Below are 19,925 nucleotides of genomic sequence, written 5' to 3' on the forward strand. Positions count from 1 at the left end.
GAAGTTAATGCTGCATAAAAGGTTATGTAACAAGCAATAAGTAAGTATAACAAATAGTCGACACATTATATTTATTATCAAGACAAATTATGAAATGCAGAAATAAAGTAAAAACTTGACAAGATGAAATATGATTTTACAATCACTTGGCATATGCATAAAGTATAAAAATTAGAGAGCGCAACAATACACAATTAATAAATGTAGAATGTCCAACAACGTTTTTATACCATGTGATTTTGATTATTTCGGGGTGATGAGACCTTTGAGAGAATCAAAAGTATTACCGTCCGGATGCACAGTTGATATACTTCCGTCCTCTTCGCGAACGCGCAAATATCCATAATCGTCGATACCTAAAATTTTAGCTTCCTTCGTCACACCTTGCGGTGATGTTACCTTTACAGTCTGGCCACTGCAGAAAACCAAAATAGATTTTAACATTTTGCGATGTATACGTAAAATAAAAACAATGAATTTAACGTAATAATGAACAAATTATTACCAATAATTTGTAAAATGATAATAAAATGCAGAAAATAAGTAGAATAAATAGGACAACTTACTAGTGTATCCAATATTCATAATAAGCATCCAAGAAGATATCTCTACGTCCACTTTGTACGATATTTAACCATCTCTCAATTTCATTAAATACAATAGCAAAGTATTGTTCGAACGAGATAATTTTCAACTTTTTATGATAAGTTTCATTAAATGTTTTAATTATATCGTTAATGCTACACGTAGGTTTTTCATTGAATAAATTTACTCCAACTCCTGAAAGTCCCAATGATTATAAAAATTACGTGTTTACGTGCGTACACAAACATAGCAAACTTATATATATGAAAAAACATAAATACATACCAGCATTACAGATATGAACACCTGATACTGTTTGGGTGGTGATAATTATACCGCCAAGCTTGACTTTATTACCAGCATAAATATCGTTCGGCCATTTTAATCTCAGATCAATTTCCTATTAGTAAAAATAAACATTAATTACTTTACTTTTTCTATATTATGATTCGACTACGGATGTTTATGCAAATTCATATTTTTACAGATACAGATAAAGAATTAAGATTTAAATCTCAAGTATTAAGAAAAAATATAGTCACGAAGAACCAATGTAATACTACAAATAGTAGCAAACAAGAAATGAAATATAGTAAAGACAAACCTCATATCCAGGTAGAGATTTAATGGCAGATACAGTTGCAACAGAAACCAAATGTTGCAGAAGTGAGATAGATTTTCCAAGTATTGTGTTGGTCGGTATGTGAATTTGTAAAGTATACATTGCACATCCTTTAGGACTGAGCCATAAGTTCTTACTTCTTCCTGAAAAGTAACATACAACATACACTGGTGTGCAAAAGTATAAGATCCATTTGTAAAATCGAGCTGAATACCATCAGGATACATCTTGTGCCTAACTTATATGATAAAACTTCCATATCATGGCAAATGAATTTTACTGATGTGGTACCACTAGTCTAGTTTGGAAAGAAAAATATCTACCTCGTCCTTGAGTTTGCTGCCGAGTAATAACAGCCAAACCGTGTTGAAATAGATATTTGTCTACAACGTCCATCGATGATGTTATCGTATCCGCATATATTACTAAACGACCTAACTCCTTCGAAGTTAAGTTCTACAACAAAAAAATGAAAATATATCATGATGGAAGCATCGAAATTAATACTTCAAATTATGATTCTTAAGATTCTTGATAAACATAGTCATTTGAAGGAAGTGGAATAAATATTACCTCGAAATATTCAACCGTTGAAAAATTTTCAGGACATTGGTGGAGCATAATCGGAAGAAACGTAGCCGAGGCTGGACGTGCAGTCGTGCTACTTCGACAAAATTGCATTTCTAGCTTTCCTAACTTTAAAGTATCGTTCGATTCCATAACATCTTTTAATCTCTCCAACATTTCTAGCTTTAACTGTGAACAAGTAAATAGCATCTATAAATTGGCTCTAAATCTTGAACATTGCATATCTCAGTCAGTTATGGAGCTAAAGGAATCAATGAGGGCTCTTTTCTTTGTTTCATCATTTTTTACCACAATTTGTGGTATTCTATTGTAGTTATCCTTAAAGTAAATTTGAAATCCTATTGCTTTCAGATGAAAGAGAAGAAAATTAGAGTAGTTTTTCTTTTTTACCTCGTGACGTCCCAAAAAGAAAGCTGACGTGTAAGTTACAGGAGTATGCGACGTATTACGAAGTTTTATTCCAAGATGTACGTGTAACACATCGTTAAGTATCTCTAATCTGGCAGCGTTGCTTTCCTTCAAAGCTTTAAATTTACTCTCTTCGAGTTCATACTGCATTGGATCCACTTCCAGGTGTATTTGAGAAAAGACAATTTTTCCACCATTTCCTACAAGGCTCGCAAGTAAAATACTCGGTGTGTGCCATGTCTCTTCTGTTCCTAGTACTTTTACGTCGAACAAATGCGAATTTCCTCTTTTATCTTTCACATTTACCGAAGTTGGAGGGGGGAGACTAGACACTCTAAAAAAAAAATTTTTTTGAAACGTCTCGAATCGTTGTAAATTTGGCAAATTATTACGCTTCAGTATAAATACTAATTTATACTTAAAGAGAGTTATTTCTTAAACGTTCTATTAATTGTACTATTTCAATTCTTTTCAAGATATTATGTTCAAAATTTTCTTTACATGTCAAACCTAATGCATTTATATTTAACGAAAACATAATTACCAAATTAATATCTTACTTTACATCTTCATGATCCTGGGAGAATCTTGTTCTTATAGGGGATGCTTGATAGCAGAATATATGATGCATCATCCGCACATGTTTCCATTTACCGTAAGAGAAGTGAACGAGTTCATTCTCCCGTACTTCCGCCGTTTTGAACGATGGAAGTAAAATGTGAAGTACATCGGAACATAAAGCGAGAAGTTTACCACCGCGGAGAATATACTCAAAAATCTGATTTCCAATCTCATTTCCAACATTACCACAAACAACTACTAAAGCTGCATTTTCTATCCAGAAATCGTTACGAGCGTCTTGTAACGATAACGTGTAAATGGCATATCTGTTTACAAGAAGAAAACACGCAGAATGATATTATGAGTAAGATAATATATTTGAAAATCGATGATGGTGAATTCAAATAGTTGTTTTATTTTATTCTGTTTAGTGAATGCAATGAAAGAGGTATAAATTTATAATTTCTTAATGACATAAATTATTATTTTAAAATATGTAGATGTTTATTTGATGTTAATTTTTAGATTAAGAGATTAAGGATACTTTCTGCAATGTAAATGAAATAATGTTGCAGTTGAAATAGAGAAAATTGACGTACTTGTCTGTGCCAAGAGACTCCTCTAATACACTCTTCACGTTGTTCAGAGCAATTGTACTATCCCCAAATAGCAAAACATTCGGCGGTTTCACGTTGTCAATTGACAACTTTTCCATTACTTCCTCCATTGAACGTCTACAAAATAAAAATATCAATAATGTTGTGTACGGAATCAAGGAACACGAGGTACACGTTTTTCACCTATATTGTTGTGGTTGTCCATTGTGTATACTATCGAGCGGATACCCCGTATAATTACATTTACTAATATTATTCGTATAATACTTACACCAAATTACTTTTAGATGATATATTTCTATCCTTTGCGTCATAGGAAGGTTGTTGTTCATAGGGTATACTAGAACTCTCAATATCAACGCTAGGTAGTTGCGTACTATCTTTAATGTCGGATACTTCTATATTGTCAAGCGTTTCGCATGATTTACTATTAGAAGGTGATGTATCTTGAAGTTGACTGATATCATTCGTAGCTGTTAATGTTACATTTGATACAGGTTGTTCCTCTTGCTGTGGAATGCTTAAAGACGTTGATGTGGAATCATGGCTTCTACGTCTACTTTCTAAAAGAAATATTTATTGCCATTCAGTTTGGAGATATACGCTAATTTGTAAATTTGTAAATACGATAGTAAACCAGCTAATATTCCAGTTGGAGAAATTGTCATAATGTTCGTATTTAAAAATATCTTAAATTAACAAAGTATTTGATCAATCAAATTAGCATAGCTCCTTAAATGGATTAGCATTACAAAGTTAAGATGAAGGTGTTCAATCTTCCCTCATTAAATCATTTAAATTTGTATTTAAAAGTAAAGAAAACTTACATTAAAATAGATATATTTCTAGAATTTTACCTAGTGCTTCATTCGATGCTCCGCTTTGTATACATTTAGCTTCTTCATCTGTCACACTATTTTCTGGGTATACTACCACGCCTGGAAGTTCCACGACTTCGAACGATTTACATTGTGCTGATGCAATTTTAGCACTATTGCTTAACGTCCTTAATTTTTCTATGTGTGTTTCCCATCCTACTTTGTCTATAAATTTGCATTAAAACAAACGAAAATTTCAATCATAAATTCTATTTTATAATCTTGTTTGATATACATGGTGAACCACGAAATAATATTATCTTGATTATTTTGGGTGTTAACAGTTTAAATTCTTTAGATTTTGAATAATCTTTCAAAAGTGTTTACTGGCATCGTTAGATTGATAAACAAAATATTCTTTTTGCCATCGTTACTAAAAACACAGCTGAGAATGGTGTTAAAGAGAATATTGTAACACTATACAATTCTCGGCATTGTTGTAAAATTAATATTAACAACAAGGAGTGATAACGTACGAACAACAATATTTTGCAGAAAAAATTATTTAGAGAACAAGATATTGTAATGCTTACTTTTCTTGGATGCAATATGTCGTCGTACTCAGTTTAAAGAGTGTATTCAGAATATTATTGTTAAACTCGAATTTTGGTAGACATTTACAAGGAACAGACAAATGAATAATACCTCGTTCTCATGCAGTATGTTTATTCATTTGGATCCTGCATATACATGGCGTTCTCAATATATTCTTGCACTCTTTATCTATCGAAGATAGCCCCTCATAAAAATTCATGAAACGCGTAATTTTTAAGATTTTACTTCTTTTAAAGTAAACGATAGACTAAAAAAAAAAACCTTGGGCTGTATTCGAGTATTATGAACGCCCACAAGAGAAAAGTATATTCTATACTTTAAAAGTATATTAAAAGAATATTCTAATATTATAATTCGCCCAAAATTTGCAACAGTTTGTTAACACCCAAAATAATCACGGCGTTACCTCCTTATGCGTTTATGATACAAAGTAATACAATAAATACAGGCTAAACATAATAAAAAAAAAAATATGCACTTATGCAAAATGAAATAACATAACATGAAATTTTTAATGACATAACATTTTTAATGAAAACTACAGGAAGTCAGTTCTCCGGAAATAACTCGTATAATATTCGTTTCTCGAAAATTATAGATGGAAGCTTTTCTCTAGAAAATTAAATTGTCTACAAAAAATGTTCTATACAAATTTTTCATGAAATCGATCTGTTTGCGGATATTCGGAAATTTGGATTTCTTTAACGTATCTGTATTAGTTACGGCATACTGCGTACGTTTTGTCGAGTTTGATGGATAATATTTTGAATTTACGTAGCATAATAAAGATTAATTGTTTATATAGAGATGATCGATTGTACATAAGAGAATAGAAACAAAATTTTAAAGTTCATTGAATTATTTTTCCCGTTGGCTTTCCAACTTCATCAACATATTATTGTGAAATCGATGCAATCATGAAATGTTTTAATTCCTCTTAAGTGGAGGTATTTAGCTGCATCAAAGGGCATTCGTTAAAATTAATCAGAATTAATTCAAATTAAATAAAATCGCTAAATTAAAACAGGAATTAATTCACACATATACACACATGTATATGTACACACAATCTACTTTCATCTTTCTACTTCTACTCTCTTACTTTTAATTGCCGGTGTATTCAACAGATCGTTGTTGTAAAGGCAAGGCTTTCCTGATACGAGGACAGCTGAAAATACAGAGAATTAATTTCATCTGAAAATATCGATTTGCCAGACCTAAAATCCCCACTTACTTTCGATACGTTTCAGCAACAAGCCATTATTAATATAACATTGACCTTCCATTGATGCGATTAAAAACTTTGTGACTGTATCTAAATCTGTCTCTATAATTAAACCGATATGTCTGTTAACTGTCCATGTAATAATTAAACCGTAATCTTCGACCTAGGAGATACAATTTAGTTAAATTACGAAAAACATTACCATACACTACATAGCTTATTTAATGCCGTCGACTGAAATTCATTTACTTTTTCATTAATGACAACAGTGTATAATAAGTTATCATACATTTATGTTAGAAATGTTAGAAACTTTGTGTATTTATTATAAGATCTATTAAAAGTACAATATATGTATCAGGTGTAGAAATGGATTCTGTGCCTCTGTATTTCATTATTTATAAATCCAGTTTAAATAGGTATACAGAGTGTCTTGAAATTCGCGTAGGAGTTGGAAATTCTCAACAACAATTTCCTTTGAGAAATGTCGGTGGAGGCTTCGTTTTTGAATTATTAAGGAAAAACCATCGACCAATCACAGCGCCCGATTAGCGCGCGCTCAGGCGCGAGAGCATGAGCTCGAGCCAGGATTGGTTTGTTTGCGCCAGGTCGCTAGGCAGCCAACTGAGCGCGGGCTAATCGGGCGCTGTGATTGGTCGATGGTTTTTCGTTAATAATTCAAAAACGAAACCCCCACCGAAATTTTTGCAAAGGAAATTGTTGTTCAGAATCGTCTCAGCTACCATTTCCGGCTCCCACGCGAGTTTTGGGACACACTGTATATTTACTTGCCATTTTAATACTTTAGTAATAACCTTTCGTACTTCAAAGCAATAATCTTCCAAGTTCTGAACCTAATCTCTATTACAGTGTATCTATACACTTAACCGAAGTCTCAACGTGACGGCTATTGCAATTTATCTTTACGAACTTTAACCCTAGAATGGAAAGGTCACTGTTTAATCTTTTAATGGAAAGATTGTGTAACTTTTACTCTTTTTCAAAATACCCAACTTTTCATCTTCTTTTTTCATTAGTACATAGAGTATGAAGGAATAAGGTACTAACATGTTTAGAAATTACACTAAATTTTGAATATAAGTCTTTAATAAAATGTAAAGAAGTAATAAGGCATGGCAGTAAGTAACAGAATTTGTATTTTGTCCTGTTGAGTTCTCGCGAGATCCAGCCACCTCCTTTGTCGCTTAGGTGGTCGAAAAACAAAAGGTACAGAAATCCATGGATTTTATAGCTCAGGGGCTCATTCCTTCAAAAATCATCAAACGTAAACGATGCGTCGACGTCATGTTGCACTTTAAACGAAACACCTTGTAGAACACTCACATACACATAATCGTAGAAATATTATAATTTTCAAGACAACGAACAAATCGAGGAATTAACAAAATTCTTCATACACATGAAAGTCACAAAACACAGAACAATCTTCTAAAAATCTTCCAAGAGTATCTCTCGTCATTTGATTTTTCAAATAAGTGCATAAATAAATAGGATCTTTGTATCTAGGAGGATGTGTCACATATATAAAACAAGTAATTGTATTCTTAGGGTGAACAACTATTATGATATAAACGGATACTACCTTCGTGGCTTTCGTTGCGGCAGCAGGTTTATAGCTTTCAAGTTCAGCTTCAACGAGAATATAAAGCTTGTACTCTGATTGAAACGAAGTTCCGTTACAGTTATTTGTATGCAAAGGGAAAAATGTTCTGCCGCACTGATACGTTAACCAACTCGAGATGTCAACTTGTTGCTGGCAAAACAGTAATTAATTAAACCATCAATTAGTAATACTACACTTAAATAATTTTCTTATGTTACTATTGGTAATGCATACTTGAGGATATATAGTGCATAACCTCATGTCACCATGATACCATAATAATTCCTCGAGTTTAGCATCACTTTTATTTTTACACAGATAAGATGTCAGAAACTCGTTGTTTTCACAATCGTCCGTGGCGGATATTATTGATTCTTGAAATAAGAGACAAGATTTTATTATATTCTATGTACAAACGTCCTTCTGTATTTCCTTCAAAAATTCAGGATGGAGCATTTTAATGAGAGCACACGAATATCTACATAACAAATAATCTACAAGACAAAGTTACACAGCTTGAAGGAGTTCATGATAATGGTGGAATCATTTTTTGTCAAGGTCATTTATTAAAAAGATTTCAGGGTCATTAGCACTTTTTTTTTTAAATTCGTTAAAGTATTTTCATTACTGTAATATTGTAGCTGATGAAAAGACAATTTGAAACATGTATAATACATCAATGTCAATTGACCTTTGGATGACCTTGTGAGGAGTTATTCTTACAAGATCAATGAAATTTGTAACTAACGTACCTTCAGTGCTTTCATTGCTTTTGATACGAAGACATGTGTCAGGAGAAAGATGTTTGCTTAGGAGGAATTCATATTGTGATAGACTAAACAATTATCTCAAGGTATTTTAAGTAATTATATCAAGGTAACCGATATAATTACCTATTAGGTATTAGGTATATTAGGTATTATATCGAGGTAACTGATCAAAATTTGTCTTTCGATCAGCTACAAATAAATACAATAACGAAAATACCCATTTAAGAAAATGCCAATGACCTTGACAATGACTTCTCTTTAACAAATGACCTTGAGAAAAAAGTGTACTTATTTAAAAGTAAATTTATTTCGTAGAACCATAAATAACGTAAATATTCGGATGTTCCTATTTAAATGCTCCACAGTATGTAAATATGGAAGCACTATATTAATATAATACGAAATTGCTTAAATGTTATAACGTTCAGTTTCTATGATAAAGAAAACGAAGTGCAAAACTCCGAGAAAAATTAATTTTTCCGAAATAATTCTATTCGTATAAATTCATAACTAGAAGAAGTTACACCTACTCAATAATAAAATATAAATAAATAAGAAAAGTATCGAAAGTACAACAAAACTATATTATAATATTATCGAATCTAAGCACTTCAAATTGTTCTCTGTTATCATAATCACCAACATAGGTATAATGTTAAAAGTATAAAGCAAATTTACTAAATAATAAGACAAATAATATTTGCATATTACATTTATTTCGGATATCTGTGTATGTACATACATATTGTATCAAACTAATACTAATGGAAATATAAACAAACTGAAAATAATTAAATAATTGCTACCTGCCATAAAAGACAACACTGTCCAACGCGAATTTAGATAAAAGCCAAAGTACTCCATCACCCTAAAAGTGCTAGAATGTTTCTAATTAGTCGTAAAAATGTAAAAGAGCGTTCTGAATATGTAGATTTATTACCGTAGAATTATCTACGTGTTTGAATGTCTGCAAACGACCTCCGAAATATATATTGCCTTATATTTAAAGTTTATTCATACGATGTTTAGTTTCGGAAATAAAAATTGAAAACTCAGAAGACCTTTTTCCTGAAATTCAATTTTTCCAACGAACTTCCAACTTTTCAATTTTTATTTTCGAAACTAAGCATCCTATAAATAAACTGTAAATATAAAAAAGTTTCGTCTAATCGTCACCTATAAGCTGATATTTTTTTAAACTTGATTTAACGAATTTCTCTGAACCCATTTTTCGAAAGCCTATATACTCGTCCTTCGCAGTCAAAGCGTTAAAAATAAAAATTCCAAATGGGATTCGAATATAAATTATTTTGTTATTGAATATAAAACACTAATTATAAAACGAATATAAGAAACTTTGACATGACAAGTTAGTGCAACAAGTTAAAAATCATCAAAAATTCATTATAAAATTCTTTATAAATATAACGGTAAACATTTTCATTAAACATGCGTCAAACGATGCACTATTACCTAGAGGTAACAAGAATCAAGGATCTTGTAGTACAATACAAAACAGCAATAAATCACAGTCTTACGTGATAACTGATAAATTTTGCCTGGCAATCAACGTGTTAATGTAAATTCTAATTTGTACGATACGGCGATAATATGATTACATAATGCTGCAATTAAGTACTACGAGATCTAATATTAGAAAAATAAAAATTGGATGTATAAAGAGGAATTTGAAACAACACCGAAGATAAATATTTGTACTATGTAGTATGTTTGTAAATGAAAAATTCGTATGCAACATTAATAGAGAAGTATTTTCGATAAAATGACTTCTGTAGTAATTTTGTTAAATTCTAAAATGGTTTCTAAGAAGAAATAAAACGTTGAGTTGCAATAAGTTTCATAACTATAATCTGGAGACTTTTACTAATACAATTTGAAAATATATTCAACATGTATAAAATGTCAGTATTATTAACGGTATTAAGATTCATGTTAATAAATGATTTACTTATATCAATGTTTTAATCAAATTATTCTCAATAATCTTGAGCATCTTTTACATCGTTATTTATTTAGGTACACTATTAGGTAAACTATTCAAATTAAAAACAGATAAATAACTTTCTCTAAACAGATTGCATGAATATATAATTTTCAAAAATTTTTAAATTGTATTATGTAGTCGAAACTAGTATTACCGTTGAACGAAATAACATATACTACAGTTTCAAAATATATTAGTATGATATTACCTTTACATGAATCTAACAGTGATTTATTATAAAACATTATTGATGGATAATTAGTTGCATTCCCTTGAAACAAATTACGTAGATGTGCTTTTAAAAACAGTATCCTTTTAGACTGTAGCGAAGTTGCTATCATATATAAGAACGTTAAAATCATCTTGATAAAAATTGTATTTCTTTTAATGGTAATGAGTTACTTGCTCCTGAAACAAGAAACATCTTCATTTTACTTCTTATTTATATAGGCCATGATCATGAATTAATCAATCAAACTGATTATGAGAATATTAACAAAATCATTGAGTAGAAGTTGTATGTACTACATTTTAACCCTTTGCAAACGATCAATGCATATATGTGTTCGTCGATCAAACAACGTTTTTACAAAAGTTATTTGGTACAATGGGGTATATAATATGGAGTAAATCATTTTGTTACAAGCGATGTAATGGATAAGATTTTTAAATTAGAAAAACATTTTTTTAATAGCTTTATCCCCTCATGCGATATTTACATTCCGCTTAAACAAAACACGCTGCATATATAAGTTTTATTTTTTTTTAAATAGATAGTAAGGACGTAGATATTTTTCTTCGAATTACTACCTTTATACAGAGTAAGGCAATGACTATTAGCATCTCAGATATCTTCGAAATTATAAGCTCCACAGAAATATTTACTCAAATAAATTTGCACAGTATGAAGGGACCCATCCTCCATTTTTTTAAATGGATCGAGATGCTTTTGTTTCCGTATCACGACAGAGGATCTTACAATGAGTTCTATCACGACTGTGAAATTTTATTTCAGTAAATATTTCTGTAAGACTTCTGGTTTCGAAGATATCTTAGGTGCTAATAGTTATTGCCCCATCCTGTATACTAAAAATTTATTACTTTATAACTCAGAAACATCAACTCAGTTTACGTATTAATTGATGTTTTGAAAAGTGCCATACATTGTAACATTATATGCGTAGTATTCGCTAGATAATTAAAATTCTGATGTCAGTCATACACAAACTAAAATTAGTAGACAAAGCGTTAAGAATAAAGCAGATGAAACTCTATATCATCGATGACAGAAACCACTAGAAAATGTCTCCTCTCATAAGAGAACAGTACACTTTACAAAAGCACAAAATTTTATGAAATTTCTTAAACAAATTTTGAAGGACATAAATACACGTGATATTCTTGAAAAGTTCCAATCAATATTTGATAACTGATAAGATGCCTATGCTACAGATGCTACAGATAAATTACACTTAGTTTTTGTTGTAAACATTGATTCTTTGATCATGTTATTGCTAGTCCTCTGCTTTAATCAAAATTGATAATGTCACAGATTAAAAAAATAGAGTGCATCAAAACAGAGATAGCTTTCTGTTTAAAAACCTTGAGGATCACTCAAAAACCCTACAAGTCTCTGTTTTCTTCTCAAAAGATCAAACCCATTCTATAATCCAATTAGAAAATCCTCAAAAAATTGAAGCAACTGAAATCATTAACCATTAAAAATAATCATACTCTTATTAGTAAAAAAAAACTGAGTTTACAGTTTTAATGAAATTATAGTTGTAACAGCATTTGTTTTTTTAGATACCTTTGTAAGTTAAAATGTTATCATGCTTAATTAAATGAACTTTTACAATTGGAACCATTTTTCATTTCTATTTAACTTAGTTTAAGAAGGTTTAATTATAAAAAAAGCTATGATACTAATGATGAAGAATACAAGTTTTGCAATACAAATTTCAGTACTTACTGATCACCTTACATAATTAATCTATGAGTTCTTGCTAATGAATTTTACAGAACAATTTAATAATGTTATCTTTATCTTATCTATTATGTTATCTTTATCTTTATATTAATTGTTATTTGTAAATCATACATTCGATATGCATAGTATCTAACAAAAGCAAGTTAGAATTGTTGATTAACAAGCAGTTAAAATAGAGCACAAAGGAATAATAATTAACCTCTTGTCATATTGTTTACTGAGAAAAAATACTGCCATTCTAGTACAGGCAGATGCTTGCCAAATGAATAAGAACTGAACCATGTTTATTTCTATCTTGGTAAGCTGTTAATTCAAAACTTAACAACACAAACTCACGCACGGTAATTCACATTTGGTCTGAAAGTGCGACCAAGAGTCTCACAGATGATATTCATATTTGGCTTGAAAGTATAGCCGAAAGTCTCATTCATGATATTCATGTTTGACCTGAAAGTATGATCAAAAGTTTCACTCATAACATTTCTATTTGATCTGAAATTGTGACCGTAAGTGAAGCTCGTCAAAGTATGGCATGTAATTAAATACAAAACACCCTGATCTGAGAAAATATTTCTGGACATTGAAATTATTTAAATAAAAATTGAGGTTTATAGTCTTGTATTTTCAACTTACTATTATGAGAATCAATATATGTATATTTTTTCAGTTGCATTTCTTTTCATAAAGAACACAACAAAGAATTTCCACATTTCATGAATAAATATAATTTAAGAATTATTTAATTATAATCTAGTATGGCATTAAACTTAACCTAGAAAACTGTGTATACACAGTTCAGCTTATGTATTGATATAAGATTTAAATAATTTACCAAATAAATTTGTATGTCACAAAAGAATGATTATATTGTAGCAATATTCATACATTATTTTAAAGCAACTACTTTTTCTTAGATGTTATCAATGAATGAATTGTGATACTATGTAGCTGTTACCAAATCATGAACAACAATTTTTTAAATAAAGAATATAAAATGTCACGTACCTATTTTCAAATACTACTGTTTACTTATGAAGCTAAAAACGAATATATAGACTATCAACACTGTCAACAGCAATTTCACACTAACAAGTATATTACACATGGTATACCATGGTATACTAATTTATTGACGCTTCAATAACTGTGCGTGTCACCCACGACATAGAAATATAGTGACGGAGCATTGGCCGGGAAAAAACGCGGTTCAGTATGAAGCCAAGGGGGATGGTCATCGGCCATCTTGCGTTGCTATTTTACAGCGGAAAGTTTAAATAGGACTATAATTGAAAATATGATTACATGTTTGAAAAGAAATTTTTAGGATTTCAACACTTTGTATATCTAATTTTGTATTATAGTTTGTTACCTTTTTAATCTATCAATGGTTACAATGTATCTATGACTTTGTCTTTAAAGCAACTACTTTACATATGAGTGTGATTGTATAAATAAAAAGGAATTACTGCGTTTTCTATTCATTAGCATAGCTAATATACTCTGAAAATTTAATTCCCATATTCCGGCAATTGAGGTAAGTGGATTCCTTTTTATTTAAACAAACACACTCATATGTAAAGTATGTTTTTAATCAAACTATAACAAAAAATTAGATATGCAAAGTTTTAAAATTCTAAAAATTTCTTTTCAAACATATAACCATATTTTCAATTATATTTCAATATCCCGCTATTTAAATTTCCCGCTATAAAAGAGCAACGTAAGATGGCCGATGGGACTCCTCCCTTGGCCTCATATCGCACCACCCCCTTCCCGGCCGATGACCCTGTGTGACCCTGTTCCTATTTCTATGTCCATGGTCCATGTTCTTAGCCGTCACATCATAAACGTCATAAACGTCAGATCTGGACACAAACTCACACCGTTTGAGATGAAAGATGTTTTGAGTTTATCGATCTTTACACTCTCTAAAACCAACGTGCTTTTTGGAACATTACAAACTTAATGTTTTTAAGAAATATGTATTGCTATATCTTAAAGTAATTTTGAGATCGAGAATACATTTGAAAAGTAGATAAACATGGGAATAGGTACAAGCCAATTTACCGAAGACGAATTGCAAGATTACCAGGTGACGTTACAATTGTAATAAAATATCTTATATCAATCTTATTTATATTATAGTATCACTTTTTGTTATAGGATTTGACATATTTTACAAAGAAAGAAGTTTTGCAGTAAGTGTATTTATAATCGTAATCTTCTTAGAAAACTGTCGACGTTTAAGTTAATAATTAAATTTTATAATATTCTTTTATACAATAGCGTACATCAAAAGTTTAAGGCTCTCGCTCCAGAAAAAGTTGGTCACAATAAAAATGCTAAACTTCCAATGTCCAAAATTTTACAGTATCCTGAATTAAGAGTGAATCCTTTTGGGGATAGGATTTGTAAAGTTTTCAGTTCTAGTCAAGATGGAGATTGTACTTTCGAAGATTTCTTGGACATGATGTCTGTGTTTAGCCATGCAGCTCCGAAAGCTGTGAAAGCAGAGCATGCATTTAGAATATTTGGTAATGTTTCATATGCAATCTTATTAGGTTTCTTAAACTTACTAATATATTTTAAACAGATTTTGATGGCGATGACATGCTTGGCATCGGAGATTTAAAGCAGGTTGTTGATAGACTTACTGCACCTCAAAGATTAACTGAAACAGATATGCAGCAAATTCTACAGTGTATATTAGATGAAGCAGATTTAGATGACGATGGTGCATTAAGTTTTGCCGAATTTGAACATATTATTGAAAAAAGCAATGATTTCTCTAAGTAAAACTTACATTAATTTTGTTATGTTTATAGTTATGCTAATATCACAATGAAATTTTAATTAACATATTTATTCGTGTTTGCAGGAGCTTTCGTATACGTTTGTGAAACACAAAACATGGTTTAAGACAGTGAATAATTAACACAAGACTGAGCGTTATATTATTGTTAAAACACCTTAATTTATTAGTAGGCCTAACAATTTTTATCATAAAGAGAAATATAATATTAAGAATTTAGAACGTACGTGTCAATGTTAATATTTTTTCAATTTAAATTGACGTGGTTAGATTATTTAAACACGGTAAACTCAACAATGAATATATCTGCAAAAAATAATAATTTTGGCCTATTTTGGGGAGAGGTAAACCTTCATCTCCTTTTAATAGATGCGAAAGGAAAGCTAATTCATACTGCCCAATGGAGCACCTGTAATCTTGTCGTACATAGTAATTCTTTTATATTATCAATAAATAAAGGATAAATCGAAGAAGTTATGTTATATCCAATGTCATATTACACTAATAAACAAGCCTTTTAAAACAATGAATGGGAAATATAATTACTCCAGAAGAATGAGCAGCGCTATAATTGTTAATAATTATTTTTTATTATTCATTGAATTCGTTGCAATCGTATATTTACATATATGTAGATAAAAGTAGAAAATTTGTTTAGAATATCTAGCGGTGCGAGGTAGCAACTATTTCACGAAAAACTTGAGCGGTTCGCCGAGAGATGGCGCCACATTTTCCGTTATTTTTATTTATTTAAAAAACTTAAGATCGGTCAATTATTAGTGTTCATATCAACAATTAGAAGTTGAATTATGATAATTACAGCGTAAAATTATATGAATATGCAGAAAAAAATAAAAAAATATGAATATATCTGTCATATATAGCAAAAACAAATTATTTGAATTGTTTGTCTCGAACAAACTGTTTTCAAACTAACTTGAGACCATGAAAATACCACCAGCGATACATAAATTTTATAAAGTTCATAGAAAAATAGTTTTATACTCTATCCGAATAGTATTATTAGTAAAAACATGACACTGGAATCGTTCTTTATTTTATTGGCTTTAAAGTACACACCAACAGGACCCGTTAGCCGAAATAAAACATATCGGACATCAGGAAACATGATTTTTTAACTGTTTTATTAAGTAAAAATCTAGTATATACAAAAAGTAGATATAAATAAAAATTAGTCGACTTAGCACCGTCGCACATACCATCTACAAGTAATAAAAGAGCATCGTTGTACTCATTCGCGCTACAGAATTGGTTACTTCGTTTTTCATGCTAAAAGAACTGCCATTTTATGGATCAGCCATCTTGATTGACAACGCACGAGACCCAATAACTATTCAAACTTCGAAACTTTAATCCATAAATAACACGTCAACCAAAATTACGCATGTCTATTTGTCAATCAACGTAAACGTATAAACAAAAATATAGGCTGGGCTAAAATTTAGTTTAGGAAATAAATCGTCGCTAACCTACCATTAACAATTACTTCAGAAAGGAGTATTAAATTAAAAATGTATTTCATTACCGAAACATTTGCACAGAAAAATGAACTTGTTGTTTCTTAATTGACTCAAGTATTTATTATTTTTATTCCAGGGATTTCTCTGTATATATATATACTATTAGGTTGTCCCAAAAGTTTCTTTCGTTTTATTAATAATTAATTCATACACAATGTTTTATGTTACATTACAGAATTGTGTACAATTCATTTCGCTCCATTACCGTTACACCAACAATGTCTAAGAAATAATTGAATCCAACTGACGAAAGAAACTTTTAGGACAACCTAATATATATGTAAATAGTGACCGTATACCGTATATACAGTAAGCATATACAGATAACCCAATACTTTTCCAATTCTTATTCCCGTTCCAGTGTTGCAGAATCCCAAAACAGTTCCACGCACATCGGAACGAGAAACCAGGTATGAAAAACATAAGCTATACTTCAGTTCAAGTTATTAACCGAATTATTCCTCGTGTTTGAGCGGGGGTTGTCTAGTACCGAAAGGGGATTCCAGAGGTACCAAATAAGTAACCTTCTCGCTACCTTCGCCAACTCTGTCGTCCTTCACAAGTGGCCTGTTTTTCCTGAGCAATTTACGCGGACGTTGGATCACTTCCTCGTAAGTAACGTAATCAGGTCTCTGGACCGGGCCTCTCTGCTTCTTACTATAATAACCTGACGAGTTTTCCACAGCGTACGCTTCATCAGGCTTCGCAGTTTGCGAGACCGGAGTGACCGTGTACCCAGCATTGATCAAAGCAGACAAATCCTCCTCCGTTAAAGCTCGTACTCCAGAAGCACCAGCTTGGAAACCAGAGTGGCTGTCTGGCTCCACCTGCTCTATAGTCAACGACTTGATAGGCGACTTCTTCAGCAATCCTGATTCGGATACGTAAACAGACTGAGCAGAGGAAGGTATCTTAAGTTTATGCGTTTGTCGAGGCTGTGTGATGGCAGATTGACTTTCAACCGGGGCTGCTTCTATCACTTTCAGGTCTTCGGGTTTGGGAACCGACCTGGGAACATGGGAGGACCCTGAAGCCTGGTACTTCTGCAGCTGATCGGCACTGAAGTAGCTGTTGGGCGCAGGCAGAGGAGCGTTAACGGTTTGAAGAGTGAAGTGGTAGACTGGGGAGTGAGGATCGGCTTTCTTTCCTTCTACTTCACCCTTGGATATCGCCAGGATCTCCTTGTTAACCTCGTTGCGTCCTTGAACCTGGAGTTTGTACAGAGCTTCAGCCTGAGCCTGAGCGAGAGCCTGGGCGCGGGCTTGGTTCTTCTCGAAATTCAGAGCGTAGTTGTGCACCTCCTCTTGGACCCTAATGTGAGCTTGTTGCTGCGCTTCTAGTTTCTTGATGGCGTCAGCGTGCGCCTTGAACTCTGCAGCCTGCTGCAACTTCCTCGCCTCTGCCACTTCGGCGGTCGTCTGAGCTTTCACCTTCGCCCTGTAAGCGGCCTCAGCGCCTTTCGGCTGCAGCTGCTCGTACAAGTAGTTACGTCCAGCATCGCTGACCTGGGAGCCTTGTTGGATCTGCTGCAGAGCCGATTGCTGCTGCAGAGCCGACTGCTGCTGCAGAGCCGACTGCTGCTGCCTGTGACGCTCGTTCGAGAGCCTTATCTGCGCAAAGGCGTCCTGCTGGTGTCTGTTGTGGGCAGCTTGGGCCACTTTTTGATAGGCTAGCGCCTGCGCGTCGGCCTGGGCTTGGGCCTGAGCCTGAGCCTGTTCGAGGGCCCTCAGATGAGCCTCGTCAGCTTCGTAGTCGTACTGAGGCGACGGAATGAATTGTTTCGCAGCTGGAGCTTGGTACTGAACCGGTTCTTCGATGGACTGATAGGCAGCCACTTGTTGCTGCGGTTGTTGTTGTGGTTGATGGTATCTCGGTGGCGATGTCTCGATGTGATATTGCTCCGGTAGCTGAGCTGGGCTAGCCTTCGCGTACTCGGATGGGTAGCTTACCAATTGCTGAGAATACGCCGAAGAGCTGCCTTTCGGTTGCGTCGGGACCAACTTGAACTCTTGAGCTTGGTTTGCAGTTACCAATTGCAACAGTTCTTGCTCGAACGTTCCCAACTTTGATTGAGTGTAGGATGGACCTTGGTATTCGTTAGGTTCAGGTGGATTCGAGCCTAATCGGGCTGTGCGAATGGCTTCGGCGCGGTTCTGAGCGTCCACTTGGGCTTGGATATCCGCGGCTGCTTCGGCCTGAGCCAAAGCCTGAGGATGAAGCTGAGGACGCGGCCTCGGGGGAACCACCGCTGGTTTTCGGTAGTTGTAGTAGGCTTGTTGCAAGGCCTGCTGCTGCCTTGCGTAGGCTGGCTGTGGTCTGCGTTGAGGCGGAGCTGGTTGAGGCTGGTCTTGCCTGTATTGCTGCAGGATTGATAGATACTCCGGTGACAGCTGAAAATATTTAGAATATTTGGAAATTTTGTCAGGCTAATGAAATGTTTAACGCTAGATTTGGATTAGCTGGTAATGTTTAGAATATTTGGAAATTTCATCAGGCTAATGAAATGTTTAACACTAGATTTGGATTAGCTGGTAATGTTTAGAATATTTGGAAATTTCATCAGGATAATGAAATGGTGAACAGTAGATTTAAACAAATTACTATTACTGAAGTGATGTTTTAAGGGGGAAATACCTTCATATCATTAAAAACAATGGAGATATTTTAGGTACAAATCTTAGGTGACTCTACCCTGTAAAAGATGTATTGTGCCATAAGTAGCCTAGGACTTTTACACAGTACCGTACCTGTTCAATATTTTTATTACATTCTATTTCTTATCATAATTTTTTCTCCAAAGAGCATTCTTCTCTTCATGATAGAAGGTTTAATAAATGATATACAAGAGCACTTGAAATTGATGTTTAGTTAACAAACCACAAAATTGTCTGAAAGATGGCATTATGGTACACCTAGTGGCAGGTAGAAAGGTAACAGAGTGAAATCGTATAAAACTCAATAATGTAACATAAAACATAGAACAATGCATATATATTATTTACTAATAAAAGGAAAGAAACATTTTGGAGAACCTAATAGAGTTAAACGTTATGAAACTTATGAAATTATGCGCCAACAGGACCAAAACATTCATACAGGTCAAACTGATCATCTCTTGCTCTCTTTAAATTAGTTTAAAATGTG

General features: G+C 32.8%; 3 protein-coding genes across 9 annotated transcripts in view; 1 reads left to right on the top strand and 2 right to left on the bottom strand.

The window, feature by feature from the left end:
* Window positions 1-54: 54 nt before the first annotated feature.
* LOC128888732 (biotin--protein ligase) lies at window positions 55-13,678 on the bottom strand. Of its 6 annotated transcripts, XM_054145832.1 has the most exons (18): window positions 13,434-13,678; window positions 12,765-12,875; window positions 10,647-10,846; window positions 7,898-8,037; window positions 7,643-7,813; window positions 6,049-6,202; window positions 5,917-5,982; window positions 4,239-4,424; window positions 3,653-3,944; window positions 3,364-3,498; window positions 2,764-3,090; window positions 2,186-2,537; window positions 1,781-1,963; window positions 1,531-1,663; window positions 1,190-1,350; window positions 871-985; window positions 567-780; window positions 55-415 (listed from the first exon to the last, which is right to left on the bottom strand). In XM_054145832.1, exons 3-18 carry the CDS (start codon window positions 10,798-10,800, stop codon window positions 244-246), a joined length of 2,955 nt encoding a protein of 984 aa, XP_054001807.1. In that variant the 5' UTR covers window positions 10,801-10,846; window positions 12,765-12,875; window positions 13,434-13,678; the 3' UTR covers window positions 55-243. The 6 variants fall into 6 exon arrangements, with proteins under 6 accessions (XP_054001807.1, XP_054001804.1, XP_054001803.1 ...); XM_054145829.1 differs by lacking the exons at window positions 5,917-5,982; window positions 6,049-6,202; window positions 7,643-7,813; window positions 7,898-8,037 and having other exon boundaries at window positions 12,769-12,875; window positions 13,434-13,672; XM_054145828.1 differs by lacking the exons at window positions 5,917-5,982; window positions 6,049-6,202; window positions 7,643-7,813; window positions 7,898-8,037 and having other exon boundaries at window positions 13,434-13,671.
* Window positions 13,679-14,170: 492 nt separating this feature from the next.
* Window positions 14,171-15,370, top strand: LOC128888763 (calcium and integrin-binding protein 1-like). Of its 2 annotated transcripts, none has more exons than XM_054145884.1 (5): window positions 14,171-14,520; window positions 14,613-14,626; window positions 14,715-14,962; window positions 15,022-15,220; window positions 15,307-15,370. In XM_054145884.1, exons 1-5 carry the CDS (start codon window positions 14,470-14,472, stop codon window positions 15,326-15,328), a joined length of 534 nt encoding a protein of 177 aa, XP_054001859.1. In that variant the 5' UTR covers window positions 14,171-14,469; the 3' UTR covers window positions 15,329-15,370. The 2 variants fall into 2 exon arrangements, with proteins under 2 accessions (XP_054001859.1, XP_054001858.1); XM_054145883.1 differs by having other exon boundaries at window positions 14,182-14,520; window positions 14,592-14,626.
* A 998-nt stretch (window positions 15,371-16,368) lies between these two features.
* The window catches only part of LOC128888733 (uncharacterized), a 17,914-nt gene continuing 14,357 nt past the window's right edge, over window positions 16,369-19,925 (bottom strand). Inside the window, exon 4 of the mRNA XM_054145833.1 lies at window positions 16,369-19,171. Coding sequence (XP_054001808.1) covers window positions 17,237-19,171 — 1,935 coding nt within the window. The 3' untranslated portion in view covers window positions 16,369-17,236. The remainder of the gene's footprint in view (window positions 19,172-19,925) is intronic.

This window comes from Hylaeus anthracinus, unplaced genomic scaffold, assembly GCF_026225885.1.
Source record: "Hylaeus anthracinus isolate JK02 unplaced genomic scaffold, UHH_iyHylAnth1.0_haploid 11994, whole genome shotgun sequence".
NCBI classification, from domain to species: Eukaryota; Metazoa; Arthropoda; class Insecta; order Hymenoptera; family Colletidae; genus Hylaeus; species Hylaeus anthracinus.

What these genes read in the sequence shown, in the direction of transcription:
- LOC128888732 (XM_054145832.1), bottom strand. Translation starts at nt 10,800, where the DNA reads ATGATTTTAACGTTCTTATATATGATAGCAACTTCGCTACAGTCTAAA. An exon ending in GAGTCTCTTGGCACAGACAA is followed by an intron (nt 3,091 to 3,363) that starts GTACGTCAATTT and finishes TCTTGTAAACAG; the next exon opens with ATATGCCATTTACACGTTAT. An exon ending in TCTTTTTGGGACGTCACGAG is followed by an intron (nt 1,964 to 2,185) that starts GTAAAAAAGAAA and finishes ACTTGTTCACAG; the next exon opens with TTAAAGCTAGAAATGTTGGA.
- LOC128888763 (XM_054145883.1), top strand. Translation starts at nt 14,470, where the DNA reads ATGGGAATAGGTACAAGCCAATTTACCGAAGACGAATTGCAAGATTAC. An exon ending in ACGAATTGCAAGATTACCAG is followed by an intron (nt 14,521 to 14,591) that starts GTGACGTTACAA and finishes TTTTTGTTATAG; the next exon opens with GATTTGACATATTTTACAAA. An exon ending in AAAAGCAATGATTTCTCTAA is followed by an intron (nt 15,221 to 15,306) that starts GTAAAACTTACA and finishes TCGTGTTTGCAG; the next exon opens with GAGCTTTCGTATACGTTTGT.